At 34.2% G+C, this 22,832-nt stretch overlaps 1 protein-coding gene across 8 annotated transcripts in view; it reads left to right on the top strand.

Moving 5' to 3' along the window:
• The window catches only part of CHL1 (cell adhesion molecule L1 like), a 205,695-nt gene that overhangs the window by 123,690 nt on the left and 59,173 nt on the right, over positions 1–22,832 (top strand). For all 8 annotated transcript variants that reach the window (XM_087923697.1, XM_087923699.1, XM_087923693.1 and 5 more), the window contains 5 exons: positions 2,503–2,608; positions 6,570–6,760; positions 15,803–15,925; positions 17,768–17,938; positions 22,173–22,214. In XM_087923697.1, the coding sequence (XP_087779823.1) occupies positions 2,503–2,608; positions 6,570–6,760; positions 15,803–15,925; positions 17,768–17,938; positions 22,173–22,214 (633 nt within the window). The remainder of the gene's footprint in view (positions 1–2,502; positions 2,609–6,569; positions 6,761–15,802; positions 15,926–17,767; positions 17,939–22,172; positions 22,215–22,832) is intronic.

Genomic DNA, 22,832 nt, shown 5'->3' on the forward strand with positions numbered 1-22,832 from the left:
TATTAGTATGTGGCTATCCGGTAGCAAATCCTCAGAATGCAAACTTGTTCCTTAAGGGAGAGTACAACCCCCATTCAGTAAAGGCACATCACCTGAGCCTCAGAGCCCAACCCCAGGAATCAGCAACAACTCTGCCTTGTCCAAATTTCATTTCAGATCTTTTTCTCACATCTGGTCCTTTACAATAAGGAGGCTTATGCAGAGGATCTCAAAACATCCAAGAAGGGAAATGTACAAGTGATTTTCATCGGTACATAGAATGCAGTTAAAACCAAACCTTCCTCCTACTCTTGCTTCATGGTCATGTAACATGGAAGAGAGAATACAAACTTTGAGACCTCTGAGATAATCCCAAAGAGACCAAACTTTGTAAATGTTTCTTTGTATCATCTTCTGTTAGGGCACAAACACATAAAAATGGAATAACTTAAAAGTCTTTAAAGAAGGATTCAGAGAAACCAGAACAGTTCAGAGTAGAGCAATAAGAATGATCAGGGGACTAGAAAGCTTATTTATTGAACATCGGATAAGATTAAAAAATATATATTTCACTGACAAAAGTGGGGGGGAGCAAGAACAACATATTTATCTAATAGAAAGAGCATAATTTCCAGAAGCCACATGAATCAATACCATATTTTGATTTAATAGCACAGATAGTCCAAAATGTACTGAAATGGTGGATATACACAACCAAAAAAAAAGGATAAGCTAAATAGCTTGATGTTGGAATCTCTCTTTCTCTGTGTTTAAATAATCAAGAATTGAAGTAATGCAACACTGATAAAGTTATAGGGAAAAAAATGTTGGTTGGTATGGAGTATATCATTCATGGGATCAAAGTTTTAAAGCCATAGTACTAAAGTCTGAAGTTGATAATTAATGTTCTTTCAGCAGAGAATGTAGTTGCAGTTGAGATATGTAATAAGACTGAATGAAAATGGAAAGGCTAAATGTATTAACCTCACAATTAATGTTAAAATTAATTTCTCAGATTAATGTCCCCATTTTTCTTTTTCTTTTTTCTCAGTTACAAAAGATTAAGATGTAACTCTTGAGCTCATTCCCTTCAGTGAAATTCCTTTTGAATAACACTGCTGGGAACTTCTTCTGATCAAGCCAAAGCAAAGTAAATTGGAAGATAAGCAAGATCTCTTAGGAAGCATAGCATATTTATATCTGAAATAATTGCCAAAAATATCTGTTTTCCAACATTGTGTCCTTTCCTATAAGATAATGTGCTATCTTACTGTATTATATCTTTTTTTAAAAAATAGCATTGCTGTTATAGTGCTTCAGATATTTTGAGTAGCATATTTATTTCTAATTATTTCTTAGGTTCAGGTTTTATATTCTTGTCTTGAAACTAAAAAGTACATAAAAAACATTAAAAAATAATAAAGTAAGGCTACTGTGAACTTCGAATTATAAGGGGGGGAAAGCTTACAAATTCAAATCCTAGATAGCCAATCGTAATGTTGCCATTAATTCTATATTCTACTTTTTTGCTTTATTGTAGAAGCTACAATATGAGAAGTTAAAAATGTCTCGCAAAAATGGTGGTTGCATTATACAAAAGGTCTACCAGATGTAGGCTGCATAAATCTGGATAACTACAAGATAGAGATTTTAGTATCTCTTCACTAAAGTCATTTGGATTTTTGCAATTTTGCTGTAGAAGCACTATTATAAAGACATTTGAGCATGTGCTCATACTTAATAATAGATGGTTATTGGAAGGTAGTTTAGATATTCTTCACGGATATACAGTGTTGTTCTTTGATTTCTCAAAATTCTGGTGTTCACCAAGAAAAATTTTCTGTAGAATGATTCTGCCAAAGAATGGAAGTTTAGATAAGTAAACAATGTAGATACTGTATAAATACCCATCCTTCCTGCCAAGGTGGCTTCCTGCCATTTTATTTGATAGCAACAATTTTGTCAGTTCAATTGGGCTGAGATAGAGCAACTGAACTGAATTTACCCAGTGAACAATGAATAAGGTGTCTGACTACAAAGGTAGACTTTATCCAGGCAATTCTCTCCCCAACCTGGTATCCACTGCTGTAATTAAGTTCATTCATCACACTGCTATCTGTCCTCTTTTTCTTGTTTTTTCCATCTTTCTTAGCAATGTGAATTTTGAAATAATCTAGGTCTTTACATAATGTGTTAAAAATATGCTGATTTAAGCCAGATCATTTGTGCCTCTGGTGAGAAATCAGAATTAAGTTGTTTTCTTGGTTATTCATAATGTTTTCAAGAGTCTTCTCCAGGATCAAAGTATCTCAATCCCATTTTATCCACTACAGTACCTTCACTCTCCTGTAAAATGATTGCTGAACTTTTCGATCAGTGGAGATATTTTTACTAACTGCTCTTGTTCCGGGTGAATTTCCTGTTAAAGTCAGGCTGGCTTTCTCTATGATAAAAAGTCAAGGCATAAGCACATAGGGTTTCCAGGTTTCATTTGTTCAATCATTTTACCTTTGTTTATTTCAGTGCAACAGCTCCCAACAATAACAACACAGCCAACAGATCAGGTTGCTTTCCCTTTTGATGATGAATTTTCAATCAAGTGTGAAGCTAAAGGAAACCCCCAACCAATGTAAGTGTTACTGAGTTTGGGACAGTCTGCACATTTATTTCTCATTTAGTGCTTTTTTTAACCTTTATTTTTCACCTTTTTCCTTTTAAAAAAGTTTATCTCTCTCCCTCCCTCTTGTAATTATTTATATATATTTATATACAGCCTTTATTTTTATAAATAGAGCAGTGAACATACCTAATACTCCTTCTTCTTCCTAAGACATATCTCCACAACAAAAACCCTGTGGGATAACTTAGACTTAGACTGGCCCAAAGTCACCTACCAAGTTTTCATGCCTAAAATGGAAATAGAACTCATGGTATCCCAGTTTCTAGCCTGGTGCCTTAACCATTAGACCAATCAACTACCCTGTATTATTGGATGGCCAAAAGTACCACTCACAAATAAAATATAAAATCAGCCTAAAAGGATTTGCGCAGTGTCTTAATTTTATTATCTGTGCTTAACAGCACCCCCATTCACCTCAGGATTGAAGTATGTAACAGCATGACATGCTAATGTAGAATTCGAGTTGTACTAACCACTTCCTGTTTTTAATTTTAAGTTGGAAACAATCAGATTGTAATTAAATTCCTGTAATCCAAACATTTTTCAATTTTTATCATAGAACATTCTTTCCACATATACCTCAAAGTGCAGAAGCAACATAAATTTGGGAAAGGGAAAAACAGTGAGAATCCTATTGGGTCCCATTTAGACCGTTCATTATGTTCCCCATTCATTCAGGACACTTTTATCAAAACAAGAAGGAACTTGGCCTGTCATGAAATACAAGTAAATACAAGTAGTTTCATAAAGTCATGAAACACAGGTCATTACAGGGGAAGGAAGAAACTGTTTGAAAAACAGGGAACTTAGACAAGGATGAGAATACCTAGATTCTTTTAGCCTGCTATCTGTATAGCTTCAAAGACAGCCAATATATTTTATTTGATAAAGAACTGATGGATAATGCAAGACATTATTTATATTATGCACCCAGCAAATTATGTGAAATATGCAACATCTAGAAGGAGATATTTTTGCTTTTTGCATGACTTTGCTTGCATATCCAGTCCATACATAAATAAAAACATGTTTATTTTCATATGTACTTTTTATTAAAACCATGAAAGGATTATATATTTTGAATGTATTAAATTTTCTAGGCTAATGAATGCAGACTCTTTGGCGATCCAGATCTGATTTAAGGAGGACTCAAACTGGCAAGATTTAAGACCAAACCTTTCTTAGGCAGCACTTTATCAACTAAAGAAAATTAAATTACTTTAATTACAGTAATCCAAAAGTATGCAAACTAAACTCTATAAACTAGATGCTATAGAGCACTGCACACCAGAAAAACTAGACACAAGAACAGTTTTTCCCGAAAGCCATTACTCTGTTAAACAAATAATTCCCTCAACACTGTTCAACTATTTACAAAGTGTACACTATTATTACTGTTAATCTTCTCACCACTCCTTCTCACCCATCCTCTCCCACTTGACTGTTTTCAAGTATGATTTTATTGTTGATTGTACCCTATGACTATCATTAAGTGTTGTACGTTATGATTCTTGATTCTTAACGAATGTACCTTTTCTTTATGTATACTGAGAGTATTTACACCAAGACAAAATCCTTGTGTGTCCAATCACACTTGAACAATGAAGTATTCTATTCTATTCTATTCTATTCTATTCTATTCTATTCTATTCTATGGGAAAGGAAGGAGAACTAAAATAGCAAAAAGGAACCAATAAAAAAGATAAAGGATGAATAAGATAAAGAAAAAAGAAATATATAAAGAAGTTACTTCCAATCTTCATCATAAGTAAACGCAAGCTTGATAGTTTTTCACTCTGTATAACGTACAGATAAGGTCTGTATAACGTACAGATAAGGTATACCCTCTATACGAAGAGATATCTCTTTTTCCCATAACCCATTTCTTATCTATAAGCTAGTCCATAAATCATTAGCTTTTCAATCCTGGTGTCAGCAAAAAGGCTGCAAAGGCTTGCATGCATTTTATAAAAAACATATTTTAATCCTGATCGGATTATCCTTCTTACATGTCTTCCTTTTACTTCTGAAAACCTTAACTTTAATTCATCTAAACATTGAATTGGGATTTGATCTCTCTTCAGTCTGTTTTATCGTATATTGTCTTGGTTTATTTTCTGTTTATTTTTAAAAATTTCAGTCCGTTTCCTATGAGTTCTTATTCATGTTATGCTCTTGGCCTGAAACATGAATTTCTAATTTAAATGCCTTTTCTGTTTTACAATTTTTTAAAAAATCTAATATATCAACAAGGTTTGCTTCACATAGACCATTCTTTCAGGGAACTATGAAAAAAAAATTAAGGGGTACATTGATTTGTCCATTATTCTCAATCATCCTCTTTTTCAAAATAATGTAATATTTGCAAAGTTAGACAATTTTTGAACATCATTGGGTTTTTTTTTTTTCAAAAATAAAGATTTGCAAGCCTATATAAAGAATTTCTGCAATTCCCAGATAATTTGGATTGGGGAAGAAAAGGAGGGAAGAGGAAGATGTCTTTGTACCAATATATGTATAAAATTTCAAAAGAAAATGGAAGAGCTGAGATAGATTAGGTGAAACCTGGCTCAAAAACAGTAATTCTGAGAGGGACTTTGGAGTCCTAATTAATGTTCACTTAAATATGATTGTGTGGGGCAGCAGTCAAAAAAGCTATTATTATTATTATTATTATTATTATTATTATTATTATTATTATTATTATTATTATTATTAACACAATATAATAGAAATAAGAATAAACATAAGTATAAATACTATACATAAAATAGGTACAAATAATTGGGGACAACAGGACAGGGATGGTAGGCACAATTGTGTGCTTATGCATGATGTGGTTGTATAAACAGGAGGCATAAAATTAAAACCACATGAAGTATTAGTATTGTTTTACAAAGCCTTAGTAAGACCACAACTGGAATACTGCATCCAGTTTTGTTCACCACATTACAAAAAAGATATTGAGAATTTGGAAAAAGTGCAGAGAAGAGCAACTAAGATGATTAAAGGCCTAAAACATATGAAGAACAGTTGGAGGATTTGGGTTTGGCTGGTATAGAGAAAATAAGGACTATGAGGATGACATGATAAGAGTATTCTAGTATTTAAGAGGCTGCCACAAAGAAGAGGTCAATTATTTTCCAAAGCACCAGAGGGTAGGACAAGAAACAATGGATGGAACTAATCAAGGAGAAAAGCAACCTGGAATTAAGGAGAAACTTCCTAAAGAGAGAACAATTAACCAGTGGAGAGAACAATTAACCAGTGGAACAGCTTGCCTTCAAAAGTTGTGGTGCTTCATCATTGGAGGTTTTGAAGAAGAGAGTGGTCAACCACTTGTCTGAAGTTATATAGGGTCTGGTGCTTGAGGAGGGGGTTGTATTAGAAGACAACCAAGGTCCCTTCCAACTCTATTCTGACACTTGGAATTATACATTAAAATGTTGAATAGGTAAACAACAACATTTTAATATTTCACATGGTCATCCAAGGACACAGAGGGAAAATTTATGAAGGCTACTGGCTATTTTTTAATTTATGTTAGCACTATGTAGTCTCTCGATAAGCATTAGATCTGATCTTCTATTCTTTTGTATAGGAATTTTTCTAAATAGTGTATTATATGTAATATGTGCCTCTCAAGGCATACACTGAAAAACTACTGAAATATTTATCCTTTAACTTGAGGTTTTGAGTGGCCCAGTATAGAACACAACATTATATTTCAGTTAATTTTATCAAAATGTATTATATGAAATATATCTACTATGTAATTATTCTAATTTATTCATGCATAGATGAGAAAAGGCAAGACAAAAATGATTAAGATCTCTGGTATTTAATGTATACAATATTGATGCATTATAACTGTTTCAAAATTATTTAATGCTATTTAATGTCATTTTAGCTTTAACTGGACAAAAGATGGGAAACCATTTAGTCTGTTGGGTGACTCACGGATAACTACATTTAATAATTCAGGAACATTTGTAGTTAAAAATCGTGGGAACATAGCCTTTTTCCAAGGAAAATATCGCTGCTATGCATCCAACGTGTTGGGAACTTCTATGTCACAAGAAATTGAGCTAATAGTTCCAGGTGAGTATTTGTGATGATAATTATCGTTATTGTTTTGTAATAATTATTATAAATATATAAATATGTAATTATTGTTGATTCAAAGTACTTTCTCTAAACAGCTAATTGTAAGATTCTGAACATTTTGTTTATTCTACTATGTATACTACTAGTATAGTTCATACTACTTGTATGAACTACTATGGTAGTTCATTGCTTTAATTGTACTTAACTTGAAGTGGGATTTATAAGAACCACTCGGGAGATAGAAGATCCTTGAACAATGCAGGTGTTTGTTTTGGAGAATTGTGACAAGCATTTCCTGTGTTCTTGTTGAGCCTTAAGTGTTCCTTCTGGATTCTTCCTTTTCATCCACTTTCTCAATGATACATTTAGGAATACATCAAATGGCAATAATGTAGTGAGACTTCTTCGAAGAATAAAAATAAGGAGTTGGGAAAGTTAATTATGAATTCTTTTTCTTTGAGCAAATCTATTCAGCATTTTTAATTGGAGATATTAGAGTTTAATTTAAATGTAAACCTTAAATGTAAGAAGCCTATAATCTACATTAGTAAAATCTTCTTTAAACCCAGCTTGACTCCTGATGATTTTATGGATATATTCCCTTAACATTTGTAGCAGCAGTTGAGGTTTTGCCATAGCCTTATTTCAGAATGTTTTTCTATTTCAAATCTAAAGTTCCATGTATGTCATGGATCTGGTGGTCTCTCATCCGAACAGTAATCAGGATTGATTACGGTTAGCTTACAAGCTGAGGTGCTGCTATCAGCTAAAATTGGTGATCTGCAGTAATAGGTTTAATTCCCTGTGCTGCTGCATTATAGATCCATTGCAGCTTTCACCCAGTTCTTAAATGTAGCCCCATATAGAACATTACAGTATTCTGTTTAACCAAGGCATAAATTATTATGAATAATGTCTCCCATTCCAGAAAAAGCAGCAATTGGCACACTAAAAAAGATGTGTGAAAGCTGTCTTCACCATGAACTGAATGATGAATTAAATGATTTGTAATTTAATGTCTTTTTAAAAATGACTTGTAATTAATCTAAGACAAAAATAAAAGTTGCTTTTTTTGGCTTGGGACCATGATTTCAGTGCTTTTATTTTATTACAGCATAGCAATAAGCCAGTAATGGCACTTGGAGGTGGCAAAATATTATAAACAATCAAGGCATGAATGGTGGTTATGTCCATAAAAGAATGTAGGTAACTGGGATACTCTGGATACCTTAAGAGATGGGCAACAGGCCAAAGCGAGTTGCAAGCTAGCTTAGCAAGACCACCTCACTCTGTGCTGTTTAGGAGTTACAGAGATGAAGCAAAATGTCTTTGCTGGAACTTAACAGCTGTCAAAGTTATTGCAGCCAGATCAAGTAGACTCAGTGCTGTGATAACCAACTGTGCTGCTCCTCTATCCTGAAAAGATTGAAACACCACCACTGCAATTTTTCTCTCTAAAAGTGCTGCATTCAAGCTAGAACATCATAACAGGTCTTCTTCCTTGAACAAAGCCACTAGCTCATTAACTGAAAGATTTGCCCTGTGGCCAAGAGTACTACTTATCTCCCCTGGGCAGAATGTTCAGCTTTGAAGGATTTTTGTACTTCTTTGTTGAATGTTAAAAGAAAATAAAAGCACCAGGCCCTGCTTTTTATCACAAAGGTGCTTTTTCAGGAGGCAACTGGACTTTCTTGTTTTTTCCTTGAAAATATTTAACTTCTCATCCAAGAAGCTTCTTCAGCTCTGACAGGATAGTGGGGAATGGAAGGATTTATATTCCTTGTAGATAGCTGGTCATTTGCATCCTTTTAGACAGTCACTGAAGCACTTGGAGGTTTATCTGTGTCCTCAAGTTCACCTGAGTAGTGCTCCTGGTTCCTGTAGTCTAGAATTTTTTTCTGGAAATCCCACATCATTCAAAGGGTTTTCTTCCCAAATTGTATAGCAACAGTCTGTAGAGGTTCCCAGTCATCCAGATCATGGTTGTTACAAAGATGCTTTTTCAGGAGGCAAATGTAATTGTCAAAAGCTCATTTTGAAGTGTGAGTGTGAGGTTAGAGCCACTCCTATGCTTTTAGGCCTCTGAAAATAATTGAAGACATGGCTATAACAACTATCCTGGGGCCCAATGGGAGTGTGGCATGTTGGAGATGGCTAATGGACTAGAGAACACCTCCTGTCTGTGCATGCTTTGCTTCCTCCCTCTCCATCCTGATTAGTTTTATTTTAACTGATCTTTTTTAAAGTAAGATCTTTATTGTTTTAATGTTTTATTTTGTATTTTATTCAATTTCTGTAAGCTCACCTAGATGAGTGGCATACAAGTTTGATAAACAAACTTCAAGTGCTTTAGCTTAGAGTTAAACCACGTATGCTAAACATCAGAGAATAATGACATCTTTTTGAGTTTTCCTTCGCCACACATAAGTACAGAGATTCGCTTCTCTCTTCCTCCTCTACCTTTGTTTTTTTTTAAATCTAATCTAAGTATTGACAGTGAATTTAAGCCTTCTCCAGAAACAAAGACAATGTTCTTGCTCTATTATAAATAAAATCCAGAAGGCAATCATGCATTACATCTTTAATGTATTGAATAGTTTAGCCCTAAGTTACATGGAATGTGGCTGAATTTATGCATACATATATTATCAGGGCTGTGCAAAATTTATTTGCTGACTTTCACCATGCCTCTTTTTTTCCAGGAATGAGCTAGCAGGCATATTAATATACAACCAATTTAAAGAGTACTCAGGAGAATAATGTTATCAGTGTCAGACAGTGATTTGATTTGGGTAGACAGTGTTTAATGTTGAATCCCTTCTTTTTCTCTGGAGAATTATTTTAGTGCTCCACAAACTTTTACATAAAATTATAATTGATGCCTTAAAACATTTTTCAACAAATATTAATAGATGTTTTTTAAAATAAGAGCAAAAACTTTCTGGTAATTAGAAAATCTAAAAATCGTAGAAATGAAGAGAAAACGTGCATATATTTTTCAACTTTTTCCTCTCTTAATTGCCATTATTTTATTATTGCTATTATTATTACGTATTGTAGATGCATGTCTTATTTTGCAGTAGTAGTACAAGGTAATGTGTATAACATTCCCTCATTCAAATTATCCATACCACAGCTAAGTTTTTGTTTTTCTATTTTGGCTGATATGCTATTCAGTTCCAGGTAACAAAATATAAAAAGCAAAAACATTAAAATCATGATAAACAAAACAATATTCCCTTCCCAGACAAATCTATCTTGCTCATCAGTAAATACAAGTTCTGGTATTAATTGGGGTTTATATATAACAACTCTACCTTTTCTGTTCTTGCTGAAAAAAAATTATTCCCCCAATTTTTTATCAATCAAGTATTTTATATTTTATTTCAAATATATGTTTCTTGTCAGTAAATTATATTTTTTATCTTTTTCAAATATTTTCTTTCTCGAGGAGAATTTGCTTCAGTTATATTTCACATTAAACATTTTTAATCCTAAATCAGGCTCAACATTTAGAGAAAAATAAGATATCTCTAGTGCCTAGTTCAGTATAATCCATTTTAGTTTCCCACATTACCTGATGGAGTTTTTTATTAGTCTCATCTAACATCTCCATTTGAATCTCTCCTCTTCAATATTTTGTATAAATTCCCTTGCTTTCTGGACAGCTCAATCAAAATCTCTGCTATTTAAAAATAAAATAACACCTTCCATTTTTTACAACTGAAATTGATTTTTTTCCTGCTTTTACTTCTCACTCAAAAAGAATATTCTATTGGCTAATAGAATTTATTTTAAAATCAATTATGTATGTATTGTAAGTTTTTAATAGGGCTCCTGTAAAATTGTTCACTTATCTTCTTCCTGACATAATGTACCAATTCCTTCCTTCTAGTGAGGATTCATGGTGAATTAGGTATCTCTAGTGGGAACACTACTGAAATGAAGATGGGAAGTCAGACAACAAATTCTGTCTGTTGCACTTTCTATAGAAAAAAGAGAGATTGCCCACTCTGGATAACTACCCCTCTTAGGAGCTGAGGTTTTGGTTGGTTGGTTGGTTTGTTGGTTGGTTTATTGGGTGACTGAAAGTTGAAGAATTTCAAACAACCTCACAGCTTCAATGCAGCTGACATGGACATATGATTCAAATGAGCATCATACTTAAACATTTTCAAATATAATTAATTTACAGCTAAAGAGCGATTTTCTGAGTAACAGGAAAAGAAAATTCCATTTAATAAATCAAAATTCTTTCTGAATTATGAAGCGGGGGAAAAGTTTAGTTTTTTAAGATGTAAGAACTTTTGGTGAAAAGATTATCGACAAATGGCTACAAGAAAGTTTAATACAGATAAAAGGGATAGTAATTTTCAAAGGTTATTTCTTGGTAAAAGTGCTCTTAAGCAAACTTTTTAATATAGACAACAGAACCTGTTTTTTGTTTACAGTTAAAGAGCAGGCAATTGGTAGAGTTTACAAAACAAAAGATAAAGATTATATGAATACTAGATTGTGTTATTGAATGTAGCTATAAAGATGCTGACTATGATGTTTGGCTATAACTATGGAGTGTCATTTGAGCAAAAGTATTAAGAGCAGAGGAAGGCAAAATAGCAAGCCTAAAGGATACCATAATATCATAAAGATAATTAAAGCAGCTACTTCAAGATACACTCACTGTTCTAGAACAACTGCTTTCTTAAGCTTCTTTATACATAAATAAGTGAAAAGCCACATATGTATCTATAATTGTATATAAATGGATTTTTGTGCAAAGATAAAGGAAAATTCCCCTTTCCTCATAGTACTTCATGGCCAAATACAGATGGCATTTTGAACAACTATAAAGAAGTGGTATGACACTGAGTTATTCCTAATTTCTTCCCTGTATAGTCTTAGCCCCAGTATTATTTGTTGGTTTTCTCATTCAATAACAATCTTGTATGTAGCTGTTCAAGGTCAGCTTGCTGGCTTAGATGTGAAAGAACAAATAATCAAATTTATTTATTTTATTTATTACTTAAATTTGCATACCACTCATCTCTGTTTAAACCTGATGTGTTTGGGAAGAAAGAAAATGTATTTATTCATTTCCAATATCTATATGCTTTATATATGACCTGTATGCTCAATGTATGATCCATCAACCAAAAGTGACAATGGGTGTATATTGATATGATATGTATATACTAAAGATAAGGAAAAAGAAATAAAAGAAAACTTCTAACATTTTTAAGAGGATATACAGTATGTATGGGAAGAAGTGATGTAAAAAAGAGTGAGATTATATTAGATTGTATTAAAAAATAGTGTTGTACAGTATGTGCTAGTTTATACCTCACCACCCTTTAAATCCAAACACATGGACTTTTGATTATCACAGAGAAACCTTAGCATCTTTGAAAGGTCCATCTTTTCTCCCCTTCCTCCTCTTTGGCTGAGTTAGTATCTAAACAGTGCTATTCTGCATGGCCAAATTTGATAAGTGGGGTTGTAGAGGACCTTAAAATAAATCAATTCCTTTTATGTACAAACACAATCAAAGCATAGCCTGATAAATATGACATCATGATAATAGCATGGTTCTTGGCAGGCATCTCTCCACAATTTTGAAAGAAGATACTAGGTGCCTGGCAACTCACCATCCAAATAAAAAGTGAACAGAGAAAGAAATCACACCAAGTCATGCTTTTCAACATCAATTATGCCAAGGAAACCACTGAGTGGTTTTCACTTTGCTCAGTGACAGCGGGATTTCAAAGTCAAACAAGGACCCTGCTGAAGGAGAAAATAAAAGTCTTGTTTACACATTCCAGTTATTCCAACAACACAATGAAAATGCAAATGTATAAAAAGGGCTATTAACACAAATTTTAAGTCTGAATAGCCCTACACTATTATAGGGATGAAAATAGGGAAGCTGAAATAAATAAGAGTTTACGCACTTTCAACTGAGTGAACATTCAAAATTATTTTACATAAATACAGAGGGAAGTATTGGAGTACAATTCCAATAATTATATTCTAATGCATAATGGAAGACTGTTAGGAAGCTGAAGGCACTAATAACTAAGCTGTGTAATTGAAACATCCTGTAACTTTTAATTTTCAACCTATTCCTGTAGCCAAAAGGAGGAGAGATTGTTTGGAGTTTGGTGCTGATCATGACATTTGAAGCATACAGAAATGGCAACTGGTAGCAAAATGTGATAACCAGGCTGCTAGCCAGCATGAGTCCAGCTTGTAATAATGAGAGATCTGTATTAGTTGCCAATGGCTTCCCACAGTTTATGATGGTGGTCTTTAAATCTATGATACACTTAGAATTCTATTTTCCCCATTAGTCTTAGATCTCATTCTTCCAATTCAGCATTATGATATGGCTTCTACAATTGTGAGCCAAGGGCTAAGTGCACCACTTCTTCTTTACCTTCCCAGTGTGAATGTTCTTGAGATCTTTCCCATACTCAACATTGTTCATCTTGGAAAGGGATCAATAAGAACCAATCAAATGATTTTGTTGGTCCCAATAGCAGGTAGCTAAAGATACATACATATACACATGTACATGTGTGCACGCACGCACATACACTAAAAGGTTGAGGGGGAATTTCTGGTCTTTCAAGTTATGGCACTCGACAGATATAAAGAAAAGAGGTTTATTTTGGTTTTTTTTGAAAGAGGACTATTCACATTACAACCTTCCTAAAATGTATTGCTAGATTTTGTTTAGCTTTAACATCTTTTTAAAATAAAAACACTCAACTTTTTGGTAATGTGACACTTCAGTTTTGTGGGCCAAACTTTCCTGATTAATTTTCCCTATCCAGTTCCTTCCCATTGCTGATCTCTTATTGTCCAATTATATTTGAATACATTGTTTTGGGAACTGTCTCTTCAACGGCCAGCTGATTGGTGGGTCATTGCATTCCATTTCCAGCTCTTTGACCTTGAGATGGTGTCTCTGGAAGGTATGAGTAGCTAGCCTTCTCCCTTTTCCTACCAGTTCCCTTTCCCCATCGTTCATGGCAAACTGGCAGCTAGCGAATATGAAGCTCAAGCATATGATGGAAGTTCTGACAGTGTGGTTGGGAGATTTGCAGCAAAGATATAAAACAAGGTTTAATTTGACTCTACATGGAGTCTTTTTGGGTTTTTTTGTTTTCTTTCCATAAATGCTTAATGAGAGGCATAACACTCTACAAGAGCAGTTGCCAACCAGTGGGCCGTGGCCCACTGGTGGGCCATGAGAAAATATTGGTGGGCCGCAGAGAAATCTCACCCCCAGAGCACCCCCACAAAGCAATTAATTAATTAACAAGGCTGCTCCGCCCACATGGCCTGCAGGAACCCTCCCTGCCCACTCACTCCTTACCCAATAAACTTGTCTGCTAAGTTGCTAGTTTTCCTTTTTCTGACCATCATCTGTTCTGCTGTGCCGGCAGATTTAGATTAGCTAGGAAGCAGGAAATGGTTGGATTCCTTGCTTTCTAGCTAAGCACAGCCGAACCTCCCTTAGGACTGAAGGTTTGCTTGCAAGCAAATTCAGTGCAGACTCATGGCAAGAAAATTTGAGTCTGAGCTAGCTGATAGCAGATAGATAGATCACTGAGTGATTCTGTGAGCAACTCAATCTGCCTGCTTTGCCTGATTTTGGATAAAAGTTGCTTTTTTATATAAAAAATCCAATATTTACATACATGGTGTGTTGTGAGTTAATTTTGTGAGTTTGCTTGCAAGCAAATTTTATATGACAGACTGAGCTAACCAATGGCAGATAGATTTCTGAGTGAATCTGTGATTCTTTGAGCAACTCAATCTGCCTGCCTGCTTTGCCTGCTTTGGGGTAAAAGTTGCTCTTTTTTATAAAAAAATTCAATATTTATATAAATATTTATAATATTTACATACAAGCCATGCCCAGCCAGTCACAGGACCACCAAGCCACACCCACAAATTAGGCCATGCCCACAGAACCAGTTAGTGGTCCCTGGAATCTAAAATTATGAGTTTGGTGGTATCTGAGGTCCGAAAGGTTGGCGACCCCTGCTCTAGAACCCTTGTTTTAAAAATAAAAAATAAAACAATGTAATGAGATTCATCCTTGGTATACCATTATTTGTTTTAATGCTGCCATTAACTCTTTATCTACAGTTAGAAGTCTGTGTTGAAAAATACCGGGAATTATAGAATGTCAATAAAGGCATACTCTGGAAATAATTTGATTATTTGATAAAGCTTAGGGCTGTAAAATTATACTGTATTTCTACTTATTTATTTACAAGTCATATTTACACATTAACTAGTTGGGTTTCAATACCAATACAATTTTAAAGTACAATATAACCATCAACCAAAAACAACAGACTGAAACATAATTTAAAATATTTAAATATTAGGAAAGGAAAACATGATGTTAGGGAAAATAATTCATGAGGATGTTTTAGAATTAAAATAATTCTGTTTATCTGCTATAGCAACTTTGGGAAATTCAGAAGGGCAACTTGGAAGATAATCCAAGTATGGTAATTGCATGAGAATAGGGCTTGTGACATTAATTATTTTCATATAACTGATTAAATGTAATTAGCAGACTTTAAAGCTCAACCAGATTTTGAAGTGGAGAAAGATTAGATATTAGTGATATAAATAAATAATTTAATAAAATTAAATTCCATGAAAGTGCTAAAGGACCTGATTACCTGACTTTAGCAAATCCCTTTCATTTGTAAAATAAAACCAAATCTACATCTATATAGTGGGAAGGAAGAATGTAAACCTGATCAATAAAAATATATATATACATCACTGTTAGCGTCTCTGCTATGCCTGAAATTGCCACTGGATAGTTATCCAGAGAAAAAACATGTCAAAATAGTTTTCCCTCAATAATTTTTGTTTTACCACCTGAATAAAAAGGACACAGGCAAAAACAAAACATGGCAGGTAACATTGAATTAAAAAAATGCCAGGAATAGGAAAAGATTAACAAGTGCTATTTAGCTTCTTCTTATGGTGCTTCTATTACAATAGGTATTCCTAAATTTCCTAAGGAGAAGATTGACCCTATTGACATAGAACATGGTGATGCAATGGTTTTGCACTGCAATCCTCCCAAAGGCATCCCACCACTGCACATTTATTGGATGAATATTGGTAAGTATCCATCCTTTCTTTCTGACATCATTACAAATGGAATCTCTCTGCAAAAGTATTTCTATAATTTGAATTTAATTAAAATTGCATGCGGTTGATTAATGGCATTTTCTTTGGTTAACAGAATGCAGCAATAAACTGAAAATTACAGATAATGAATTAGAAAATGTTAATGCTAAACTTAAAAGGCAGCTGCAAAGATTAATGCTATTCATTAAAACACTTACTAATCTTACATCGTGGAAAAGGAAAATATAATGAATTATATTTGGATTTCATTCAGTGAGTCACATTTCTGTATGTATCCAGTCCTGTCTCAAAGCAAATGAAGTTCTTGGTTTGAATGTTGATTTTCTGTGAAATTCCTAAGTGGAATTTTTTTTTAGTTCTTTTGTACTATATTTTAAAAAGAATTCATTTTCTCCCTTCTCCCTGGGAAATCTAACAAATAATAACAACCCAGCTTGTTAATATGAAAAAGGTTTACTACAAATAATAAAACAATTTGTGGTAAAATCAGAAAAGTTTTGATACAGAACATTGGAATAAGAATAGTGTGAAAGATGCTCATCATCATTGAACATCCTAAAACCCTTATCTTTTAAGTGGCCCATCCAGATAAGGGAAGCTGGCCCTTTGAAAGGATGTTGCTATTTCAGTTAAATGGGTTTTGGGTGAAGAAGGAGGAATCAGCATAAGGTGTTGTTTGATGAAACAGAAGAATCAGCATGTATAGCTTATCACACAGCAGAGGGATGAAATCACCAAAGAAACCTTGATAAGAAGAGAAGAGAAGAGAAGAGAAGAGAAGAGAAGAGAAGAGAAGAGAAGAGAAGAGAATTCTTTATTGGCCAAGTGTGGTTGGAATTTGTCTTGGAAGGAAGGAATTTGTCTTGGAGCAAATGCTCTCAATGTACATAAAAGATACATTCATCAAGAATCATAAGGTTCAACACTTAATAATAGTCATAGGGTACAATAAGCAATTAAATCATACTAAGAAACAATCAATAAAAAATCATAAGGATTCAAGCGACAAAGTTACAGTTATACAGTCATAAGTGGGAGGAGATGGGTGAAAGGAAGGATGGGAGGATTAATAGTAACAGTAATGCAGACTTATTTAACAATTTAACAGTGTTGAGAGAATTATTTATTTAGCAGAATGATGGCGTTCGGAAAAAAACTGTCCTCGTGTCTAGTTGTTCTGATGTGTAGTGCTCTATAGTGTCATTCTGAGGGTAGGAGTTGAAACAGTTTATGTCTAGGATGTAAGGGGTTTGTAAATATTTTCACAGCTCTCTTTTTGACTTGTGCAGTATACAGGTCCTTGATTGAAGGCAGGTTGGTAGTAATTGTTTTTTCTGCAGTCCTAATTATTATTTGAAACCTGTGTCTGTCAGGAGGAGCCAGGCCACACCCATATATAGGGGATAGACATTATACTTTTGTATTATGTGCCATCCAAGCCTATTCTAAGTGACAAGATAAGTGGCTTCTTGACAGCCATGATATGTAGAGTACAGGCCTGGCTTGAATAATTCTTTAACAAATATACAATGAAAATGGTGCATTGTTTTGCAAAAAAAATTGCATTCTGTCACAGAACAATGTATGCAATATCAAACTTGCAATACATATGCAGTATATATTTCATGGTTGAAAAGAGAGTATCCAGGCAGTTTGTTCTACTGGTGATTTTTCCCTAGATAGCATAGTGGAAGACTAGCAAATATCCTTTACATTATTTCAAGTCACATGTATTATTAATATCCAAGAGCTTTTTCCTTACCTGGGATCAAGGATCAGATACTGAACCATTACCATTTTTTTCTTTTTCAGATTTGCAGCATATCCCACAAGATGAAAGGGTCTCCATGGGCCTTAATGGGGATCTTTACTTCGCAAACGTGGATGAAAATGACAGCCGTAGTGATTATTGCTGCTTTGCTGCATTTCCAAAACTAAGAACTATTGTACAGAAAATGCCAATGACATTGACAGTTACACGTTGTAAGTATGGAAATTGTTCTCTTCTTTTTTTCTTTTTTCCCTCTTCTATCTTCCATCTGCCTTAATGTCTGCTTCCAACCTTTGGTTCTTTTGGTAATTCTTACATGTGACATGTTTTTTTTTTAATCATCATTTTTGCTGAAGAAATATATGCAAATGTATTCAATACCGCACTGCTGTCTTAGTGATGACAGCGAGACCCAATTCATAAAACTGCTGCAGCTGCTAGCTTGCCAAAATATTTCTCTTGTTTTGTTCTGAACCTCAAAACTATAAAAATCTAACCCTGACTGGGATGGAAATCAAATTCTTTTCAGAGCCACCAAATGATAATTTCCCTTTAATATAAATGGAAACTGAGAATAATGGGTGCTTTCTTGTTGAACTAGCACAGGGTATATTTATTGGAGGCATTTGTCAGCAATATATTTTTATTTTATTTATTTATTTATTTTTGTCAATTGCTTACAAGATAATAGGTATAAGTAAAAACATAGTTATGAATACATGGGTACAAATAAGAAAAATTTAAAAAATATAAAAGAAACAATAGGACAGAGACGGTAGGCATGTTGGTGCACTTAAGCACACCCCCTACAGACCTCTTAGGAAAAGGGTGAGGTCAATAGGTTAAAGTGTTTGGGGAAAAAAAACCAGAGTCAGGTAGAGTATTCCAGACATTGACCACTCTGTTGCTGAAGTCGTATTTCCTGCAATCAAGTTTGGTGTGATTAACCTTGAGTTTGTATCTATTGTTTGTTCTTGTGTTGTTATGTTGAAGCTGAAGTATTCATTGATAGCTAGGACATTGCAATGTATGATTTTATATACTATACTTAGATCGGACCAAAAGCGGCATAGATCTAGATTTTCTAGGTCTAGAATTTTGAGTTTGATGGCATAAGGTATTCTGCAATGAGTAGAGGAGTGGAGAACTCTTCTTGTGAAATATTTCTGGACTTTCTCAACTGTGTTAATATCAGAAACGTAATCTGGGTTCCAGACTGATGAGCTGTATTTGAGTATTGGTCTAGCAAATCTTTTGTATGCTCTAGTTATTAGTGTAATATTACCAGAGAAAAAGCTACGTAAGATTAGGTTAACAACTCTTAACGCCTTTTTGGCTATGTAGTTACAGTGGGCTCTAGCATTTAGGACATTTGAGATGAGTACTCCAAGATCCTTGACAGAGTTTGGATCATCAACAAGGTTAATTTTATTTTATAACAATTTTATTTTCTCTTGAGTGGAAAAAAATCCCACCAAAATGAGAAGATAGAATGATTTGTAGGGATGTAGCTACTGAGGGCCACTAGCAAAGTTGAGGGACTTCATTTGTACCTTCTTTCTTTTTTCTTCTTGATTCTAACATATAAATTGATTGGTCTCCTCCTTCTTATGTAATTATTACAGGACAAATAAGGACCTAAGTTCCTTTCTGAATGATTTGTCATTTGACTAATCACCTTGGGAGAATTGTTAAAGTAAGGTCAAATCTTGGTGATCACTGAATCTCCCCTGTTTTGTTTTTTTGTTTGTTCAATATGGAATTAGTGGTAGTATATAGACTTACATACCATAGTGCTTTACAGCCCCCTCTAAGCAGTTTACAGAGTCAGCCTATTGCCCCCAACAATCTGGGTCCTCATTTTACCCACCTTGGAAGGATGGAAGGCTGAGTCAACCTTGAGCAGGTCAGGATCGAACTCCTGGCAGTTGGCAGAATTAGCCTGCAATACTGCATTCTAAACATTGTGCCACCACAGCTCCTTTTATTTCCTAGTCTAGTCTATAACTCTGGGATTTCCTGATGATATACAGAAATTACTTTGTTGTTACCTTCTGGGATTTTTTTTTTCACTTCTTTTTTTTTATTTCCTAGTCTAGTCCATAACTCTGGGATTTCCTGATGATATATCATCTGAGTACTAACCAAGTTTCTCTGCTTATCTTCTATGAGCTCAGTGAAGTTTAGCTAGGAGCTACTACATGTGACCTAAAAACTGTCAGAATATGCTTTATGTTGCTGAAAAATGCTTTGATTATGTCTGGTGTCTTGCCAAATTGGACTCTGTAGAAACATAAGATTGCCTTGGGTGGTAGTTTTAATATTACTACGATACCAGCTACTTTCTTAGGTGGTTCATGACAGTTGACCCATATAATCCGCAAATGTTCTTAAGATTCTGCCTCACTACGTCTTTCAATGTCTTATTTATTGCCAAAGCAACACATGAACTTGGTCACAACTAAGAAAATGTTATATAAATGTTGTATAACCATATTTGAACAATATGATGGGGGTAAGATTTTTTGACATGAAACAATTTCTAACTAAACAGAAGAAGCTTAAACTTATTATTTCTAGTTTTTTTTTTCAGTTGCTGCTATCCATGCATGTTTAGATTTAGCCCAGCTCAACTAAATGGGGTTTTCATTTTAATAATCACTTATAGGGTTGTACAAAATGTTGACATATACATAAAATATTGAAAAGACTAAGCCACAATGTGAAAATAAATAGGTTCTCCACTTATCTCAAAAAAGATAGGATTAAATTATTTCCTTAGTAATTATTTTTAATGCAGAATAAAATTCATTTTCCCCACAGAACAATTCACCTAAGTCAGAGATAAACTTTTTTGTTTTATTATAATTCAGGATAAAATTTACATTATTTTATCATTGTCAGTCTTGTTTCTTCTACCTATTGCAATTGGGGAAAAAATCTAAAAAATAAGGAGACATAGTTTGTTTAACACATCTGTATGTTACTGCAATGGAAAAAGTACTGAGAGATTCACACATAGGATAAAAACTAATACAAAAAAATCCACGTAGCAATAGCACTTAGATTTATATCCTGCTTCATAGTGCTTTAGAGCCCTCTCTAAGCAGTTTATTTTATTTTAAATCTCTTTAGAGCCCTCTCTAAGCAGTTTATTTTATTTTATTTTTAAAAAATCTCTAAGCAATTTAAAGAGACAGCATATTGCCCCCAACAATTTTGGTCCTCATTTTGCCAACCTTGGAAGGATAGAAGGCTGAGTCAACCTGGGGCCAGTGAGAATCGAACTGCTGGTAGTCAGCAGAATTAGCCTGCAATACTGCATTTCAACCACTGTATCACCACGGCTCTTCTAAACAAAATAGTTATGTTATTAGAAAGAAAATAAACTATGGCAGCATGAAACCATATCACAATAAAAGCATCATCACCAAAAGCAAAACAGATTTAACATTAGCATCTCATTAATTAACTGGAGCTTCGATTTTTGCTGTCCCACTACTAATTCCCATGGTGTCATAAGCAAACTGCTGCCAAATGATAGTATCCTTATGTACTGAATGCAAGGCGTGTTACAGAAGGAGACTGGGGGATTCCCCTGGCTTTGTTTTCTTTCCCTCCCTTCAAACAACAGTGGATCCTGGAGAAACATCTACTACTTTGTCTCCTTAAAATGGATTGGAAGTGGAGAAGTGAGATGAGATGTGATGGATGGCTATAGACTGAAGGTTCATCACAAGCTTGTAGAACTGTTTATCTTTCATGGGCCAAAGGAATATTACTATTACTAATAATAGTAATAGCATTCAGGCTTGCATATTGCCCACTGTCTATGACAATGTAAGTAGTGATAAGTAGGGGAGCAGCAGCAAAAAGTGAAGCTCCAGTTAATTGGTTGTGAGATGTATATGTTGAATTTGTGAATTTTGGTGATGATGGTTGTTTTTTTGGTTTGGTTTCACAAGAGCCTCCTGAGAGTGGAAGTCTTTAAATATTGATTGATTGATGGATCAATACAATCTTCTGCCTGCTGAAGGATTGGCGGAAAGGGCCATGATGGAAAAGCATTTTAAAATATTAGCTAAATATGAGATCTTTTGGTATTTACGTCATTTGTACTTGTGTTCATTATCACTATGCATGCTTGCATTGCATCTTCAGCAATTATGGAATTTGTTTTAGGTGGGAATAACATGATTTCAGTCCAGGAGATCTGCAGAATAATCTAATTGTATTCAAATAGCATTCCTCCCCATCCCAACTTTACAGAGGAGGATAATTTTAACAATTTCAGTTTCATGAGACATGGATAGAAGTTCACCTTGCAAATGGGCCTATGTCAGCGTAATCTGGATTCTTTACTCAGTCTGATTATATCCATCATTTATTTGATAAATTTCATCACCATTCATGTTTCCATTTGGTCTCCATTTCTGTCTGTTGCAGTAAAATATACTAATGATTCCAGATCATCTAATGCGGCTAAGGGTAAGTTGTTACTGTTTAACATTTCATACCTCAGTTCAGATTAAAATGAATAAAATATCCTACTTAAAATATATTGCATTTTACACAGAGACATGCAAATGACAGGATGTGTGTGTGTGAGAGAGAGAGAGACGGAGAGAGGGAGAAAGAGAAAGATTATCTCCAAATAGATGAAAACAGTAATTTGTTATGATTACCCAATAAAACAGAAATAGAAAACTCCATCTTTTGGATCTAGTCCAAGCTACCCAGATTCCCCATTTAGTCCACCTTTCACCAAGTTGTTTTGAATTTCTAATGACCACATAGATTTCCTCCAAAATCTCTAATGAGAAGCTGAACCCAAAAGACATTTTGAATTTTCCCAACCTCTCCCTGCTTATAATTTCCATGTTCCATATTCATAGGAGAAAACAATTTAAGTGGAACTTAAGTAAGTTAGCTAATTGGAAAGATGAATATAACTTTTCTTTTTCTAAAGGTTCTATCTTAATCTTTAGTGGGCCAGATGACACTGAGCAGTAGAGTCTCAGGAAGAGGAAAGCCTTTCTTCTCCACTATCTCCAAACCCTGAAATTATCCAATATTTCTTTCTCCTTCTAAACCTCCCTATCATAG

This window comes from Pseudonaja textilis, chromosome 2, assembly GCF_049901715.1.
Source record: "Pseudonaja textilis isolate UNSWEBS1 chromosome 2, rPseTex1.2, whole genome shotgun sequence".
NCBI classification, from domain to species: Eukaryota; Metazoa; Chordata; class Lepidosauria; order Squamata; family Elapidae; genus Pseudonaja; species Pseudonaja textilis.